The sequence below is a fragment of the Salvelinus alpinus genome, chromosome 31 (genome assembly GCF_045679555.1).
Source record: "Salvelinus alpinus chromosome 31, SLU_Salpinus.1, whole genome shotgun sequence".
NCBI classification, from domain to species: domain Eukaryota; kingdom Metazoa; phylum Chordata; class Actinopteri; order Salmoniformes; family Salmonidae; genus Salvelinus; species Salvelinus alpinus.
In genome coordinates, this window is record NC_092116.1 from 31,011,616 (window position 1) to 31,017,615 (window position 6,000).

The 6,000-nt window shown below is 50.6% G+C and overlaps 1 protein-coding gene across 2 annotated transcripts in view; it reads left to right on the forward strand.

The window, feature by feature from the left end:
• The window catches only part of LOC139561273 (pyruvate carboxylase, mitochondrial-like), a 516,102-nt gene extending 510,395 nt beyond the window's left edge, over nucleotides 1-5,707 (forward strand). The window contains exons 28-29 of one of the 2 annotated variants that reach the window (XM_071378257.1): nucleotides 3,391-3,531; nucleotides 3,869-5,706. In XM_071378257.1, coding sequence (XP_071234358.1) covers nucleotides 3,391-3,531; nucleotides 3,869-4,126 — 399 coding nt within the window. In that variant the 3' untranslated portion in view covers nucleotides 4,127-5,706. Of the gene's footprint in view, nucleotides 1-3,390; nucleotides 3,532-3,868 lie in introns of both variants that reach the window. The other variant, XM_071378259.1, reaches the window with a different exon arrangement.
• Nucleotides 5,708-6,000: the final 293 nt, after the last annotated feature.

Here is a 6,000-nt window from a genome sequence, read left to right on the forward strand (position 1 = left end):
TTGGACCTAGACTTGGCGCCCGGTACCGCTTGCCGTGCGGTAGCAGAGAGAACAGTCTGTGACTTGGGTGACTGGAATCTTTGACAATTTTTAGAGCCTTCCTCTGACACCGCCTGGTGTAGAGGTCCTGGATGGCAGGAAGCTTGTCCCCGGGGATGTACTGGTCCGTACGCACTACAGAGGTAGTGCCTTGCGGTTGGAAGGTCGAGCAGTTGCCGTACCAGGCGGTGATGCAACCCGTCAGGATGCTCTCGGTGGTGCAGCTGTAGAACTTTTTGAGGATCTGAGGACCCATGCCAAATGTTTTCAGTCTCCTGAGTAGGCTTTGTCGTGCCCTCTTCATGACCGTCTTGGTGTGCTTGGACCATGATAGTTTGTTGGTGATGTAGACATCAAGGAACTCGAAGCTCTCAAGCTGCTCCACTACAGCCCTGTAGTGAGAATGGGGGGCGTGCTCTGTCCTCCTTTTCCTGTAGTCCACAATCATCTCCTTTGTCTTGATCGCATTGAGAGATCATACAGCCAGGTCTCTGACCTTCTCCCTATAGGCTGTCTCGTCGTTGTCGGTGATCAGGCCTACAACTGTTGTGTGATCGCAAACTTAATGATGGTGTTGGAGTCGTGCCTGGTCATGTTGGCATGAGTGAGCAGGGAGTACAGGAGGGGGCTGAGCACGCACCCCTGAGGGGCCCCCGTGTTGAGGATCAGCGTGGCGGATGTGTTGTTACCTACCCGTATCACCTGGGGGCGGCCCGTCAGGAAGTCCAGGATCCAGTTGCAGAGGGATGTGTTTAGTCCCAGGGTCCTTAGCTTAGTGATGAGCTTTGAGACCACTATGTTGTTGAACACTGAGCTGTAGTCAATGAATAGCATTCTCACATAGGTGTTCCTTTTGTCCAGGTGTGAAAGGGCAGTGTGTAGTGCAATAGAGATTGCATCGTCTGTGGATCTGTTGGGGCGGTATGCAAATTGGAGTTAATCTTGGGTTTCTGGGATGATGATGTCGATGTGAGCCATGACCAGCCTTTCAAAGCATTTCTTGGCTACAGATGTGAGTGCTACGGGTCGGTAGTCATGTAGGTGTCACGCTGGTATAAAGGATTTGGAGACAGACGGCAGGAATACACAATAGGGGTTTTTAATGCACCCAAAACAAACACGTACACAAAAACACTGGGCTGTACCTTAACAAAAGAGTGAGGATAAACCTCGTTGAACGACACGGGACGATACCCGTAATACATACTATATAAAGCACGCAGCATAACAGCTGCACCAACGCATAGGTACTCACACCACCAACGGACATGGGTACTCACACCACCAACGGACATGGGTACTCACACCACCAACGGACATGGGAACTCACACCACCAACGGACATGGGTACTCACACCACCAACGGACATGGGTACTCACACCACCAACGGACATGGGTACTCACACCACCAACGGACATGGGTACTCACACCACCAACGGACATGGGTACTCACACCACCAACGGACATGGGTACTCACACCACCAACGGACATGGGTACTCACACCACCAACGGACATGGGTACTCACACCACCAACGGACATGGGTACTCACACCACCAACGGACATGGGTACTCACACCACCAACGGACATGGAAACAATAACCGACAGGACAAATGGTGAACAAAGGACACACTTATACAAGTACTAATTACGTGGAATTGGGAGCAGGTGTGCGTAATGACAGGTCCGGAGGGATCCGTGACAGCAGGTTACCTTCGTGTTCTTGGGCATAGGGACTATGGTGGTCTGCTTGAAGCATGTTGGACTCAGTCAGGGACAGGTTGAAAATGTCAGTGAAGACACCTGCCAGTTGGTCAGCGCATGCTCGGAGTGCACATCCTGGTAGTCCGTCTGGCCATGCAGCCTTGTGAATGTTGACCTGTTTAAAGGTCTTCCTCACATTGGCTACGGAGCGCGTGATCACAGAGTCGTCCGGAACAGCTGATGATCTCATTCATGTTTCATTGTTGCTTGCCTAGAAGCGAGCATAGAAGGAATTTAGCTCGTGTTACTGTGCAGCTTGTGGCTGTGCTTCCCTTTGTAGTCTGTAATAGTTTGCATGCTCTGCCACATCCGTCGAGTGTCGGAGCCGGTGTAAAACAATTCAATCTTAGTCCTGTTTTTACGCTTTTCCTGTTTGATGTTTCGTCGGAGGGAATAGCGGGATTTCTTATAAGCTTCTGGGTTAGAGTCCCGCTCCTTGAAGCGGCAGCTCTACCCTTTAGCTCAGTAGGGATGTTGCCTGTAATCCATGGCTTCTGGTTGGGGTATGTACGTACTGTCACTGTGGGGACTACGTCATCGATGCACTTATTGATGAAGCCAGTAACTGATGTGGTGTACTCCACAATGCCATCGGAAAAATCCCGGAACATATTCCAGTCTGTGCTAGAAAAACAGTCCTGTAGCTTAGCATCTGCGTCATCTGACCACTTTTTATTGACCGAGTCACTGGTGCTTCCTGCTTTAATTTTTGCTTTTAAGCAGGAATCAGGAGGATATAATTATGGTCAGATTTGCCAAATGGAGGGCGGGGGAGAGATTTGTATGTGTCTCTGTGTGTGGAGTAAAGGTGGTCTAGGATTTTTTTTCTTCTGGTTTCACATCTAATATGCTGATAGAAATGAGGTAAAACGGATTTAAGTTTCACTGCATTAATGTCCCCGGCCACTAGGAGCGCCGCCTCTGGATGAGCGGTTTCCTGTTTGCTTATGGCCGTATACAGCTCATTGAGTGTGGTCTTAGTGCCAGCATCGGTTTGTGGTGGTAAATAGACGGCTACGAAGAATATAGACAAACTCTCTAGGTAGATAGTGTGGTCTACAGCTTATCATGAGATACTCTACCTCAGGCGAGCAAAACCTTGAGACTTCCTTAGATTTCCAAATTCTCAGGTTTTCCCAAAATTCCGGTAGGAAAAATCCCGGAATCAGAAGGGGATAAGCAAGAAATCCGGAATCCCAAATCCCATATTAATCTGGAATCCCATGTTAATCTGGAATCCAATGTTAATCCGGAATGCCATGTTTTTAAAATAGCGGTTCTGTTCAGGAACAATATAGGTCACTTTCATTCCTGGTTTTGTTTCTGTTCCTCGAAAAATATAATTTTTCCAGTTTTCTGTTCTGTTCCCTGAAACAGTTCAAACCCCTGACTAAAATAGACTGAAATAGTCTCTGAAATCATGCATGCACAGAGGACAGAGTGATTCTGGAGACAGTACAGATTCATATACGAGATACAGAGGACTGAAAATAGCTACTGTACATTACAGCTCTCTCTCTCTCTACATCTCTCCCCCTCTCCTCTTTCTCTCCATCCCCCTCTTCCTCCCTTTCCCTCCCAGGTGGAGATAGAGAGGGGGAAGACGTTACACATCAAGGCCCTAGCGGTGGGAGACCTGAATAAGACAGGTCAGAGAGGAGTGTTCTTTGAGCTCAACGGTCAGCTGCGGTCAGTCCTGGTCAAAGATAATGTGGCCATGAAGGTAAGTCTGATTTATTGGTTAATTAATAGACGGATTGAAGGTTGAAGTCTGGACTGGACAAGACTAGACTGGACCGGACCGGACCGGACTGGACTGGACTGGACAAGACTAGACTGGACCGGACCGGACCGGACTGGACTGGACTGGACAAGACTGTGAACGTTTGATCTCAAGGTTGAAGGGAGCATTGCTGTTACCTTGCTCTCTTTATTCATATCCTCATGACATCAATCTAGGTCTCACTGTTGAAGAGCAAAGACACCATGGATCTTATAGATCCATCAAATCTTTGATAGATTGATGATTGATTTGATCTCCCCACCTCCCCCTTCTACAGGAGATGAAGTTCCATCCTAAGGCTCTGAAGTCCGTCCGGGGTCAGGTGGGGGCACCCATGCCCGGAAAGGTCATCGAGGTCAAAGTTGAGCCTGGTCAGAAGGTGGAGAAGGGTCAGCCACTTTGTGTTCTGTCAGCTATGAAGATGGAGACTGTGGTCAACTCTCCGCTGACTGGGGTTGTCACGGTGATCCATGTGAACACTGATACTAGTCTGGAAGGAGATGACTTGATATTGGAAATCACTGCAGAGGAGTAGAGAGGAGTAGAGAGGAGTAGAGAGGAGGAGGAGAGAGAGAGAGAGAGAGAGAGAGAGAGAGAGAGAGAGAGAGAGAGAGAGAGAGAGAGAGAGAGAGAGAGAGAGAGACAGAGACAAGAGGAGGAGAAATTGGTTTTATTTTAGCTGAGTAATTATTCGTTGGTGAATTAATTACCTTTACTAATGATGTTTATATTAGCAGCAATAACGTGGTGACTCTGGGGATAGAGTGTATTTAGCTGTTGATATTTTCCTGTGTGTGTGTGTCTTTGCGCTTTTGTGTGTGTTTGTGTTTGTCACCCGCTGCAAACTTGTTTTAATGTTAAATCTAGCGGAGCGGGAAAACCTATTCCTGAGGCTTTGAAATATTAATGGTAACATTTTGTTAGCCGCTGCCTGACGCTACACGCGCGCAATACATCGTGGGACAGTTGTCATGGCAACGTCACTGTCGTCATCTCACACATTTTGGAATAGAATCAAGCAATCAGGTTAAGTTAGGTTATAATAATTGTTATAATCATATTATGTTGATGTTACTTTGTTTATAATGATTGGATTTCTAATTTAGTTTTTGACTGTTTTCCATTGTGTCTTAATAAGGTAGTCTGCGTCTACTGTAGGACTTGAATATTACTTTACTTTAAAATGTTTAAAAATGTTTTTCCAGCACAGACTTAAATGTTTTATTGAAATGAGCTGACTTATGAGATGAATATTTTGTACCAGATGCTTTGAACATGAACAGGTCTGAATTATATATTATATATTATATTGGTACGTTTTTCTCAAAAGCTACTTTTCACCTAATTCCCCCTACCCTCCCTCTCTCCCTCTCTCCCTCCCTGCCTCCTTCCTGCCTCCCTCCCTGCCTCCCTGCTGCCTCCCTGTCTCCCTGCCTCCCTCTCTCCCTGCCTCCCTCCCTCTCTCCCTGCCTCCCTCCCTCCCTCCCTCTCTCCCTCCCTCCCTCCCTCTCTCCCTGTCTCCCTCCCTGTCTCCCTCCCTCTCTCCCTGCCTCCCTGCCTCCCCTCCCTCTCTCCTTCTCTCCCTGCCTCCCTCTCTCCCTGCCTCCCTCTCTCCCTGTCTCCCCCCCTCCCTGTCTCCCTCCCTCCCTCTCTCCCTGCCTCCCTGTCTCCCTCCCTCCCTCTCTCCCTGCCTCCCTGTCTCCCTCCCTCCCTGTCTCCCTCCCTCCCTCTCTCCCTGCATCCCCTCCCTCCCTCCCTCTCTCCCTGCCTCCCTCTCTCCCTGCCTCCCTGTCTCCCTCCCTCCCTCTCTTCCTGCCTCCCCTCCCTCTCTCCCTCTCTCCCTGCCTCCCTCCCTGTCTGTCTCCCTCCCTCCCTCACTCCCTGCCTCCCTGTCTCCCTGCCTCCCTCCCTCCATCTCTCCCTGCCTCCCTCCCTGTCTCCCTCCCTGCCTCTCTCCCTGCCTCCCTGTCTCCCTCCCTCCCTCCCTGCCTCCCTCTCTCCCTTCCTCCCTCCCTCCCTCTCTCCCTTCCTCCCTCCCTCTATCTCTCCCTTCCTCCCTCCCTCCCTGCCTCCCTCCCTGCCTCCCTCCCTCCCTCCCTCCCTCCCTCCCTCCCTCCCTGTCTCCCTCCCTCCCTGTCTCCCTCCCTCCCTCTCTCCCTCCCTCCCTGTCTCCCTCCCTCCCTCTCCTCCCTCCCTCCCTCTCTCCCTGCCTCCCTGCTCTCCCTGCCTCCCTGTCTCCCTCCCTCCCTCTCTCCCTGCCTCCCTCTCTCCCTCTCTCCCTCTCTCCCTGCCTCCCTCCCTGCCTCTGTCTCCCCTCCCTCCCTCTCTCCCTGCCTCCCTGTCTCCCTGCCTCCCTCCCTCCCTCTCTCCCTGCCCTCCCTCCCTGTCTCCCTCCCTCCCTCTCTCCCT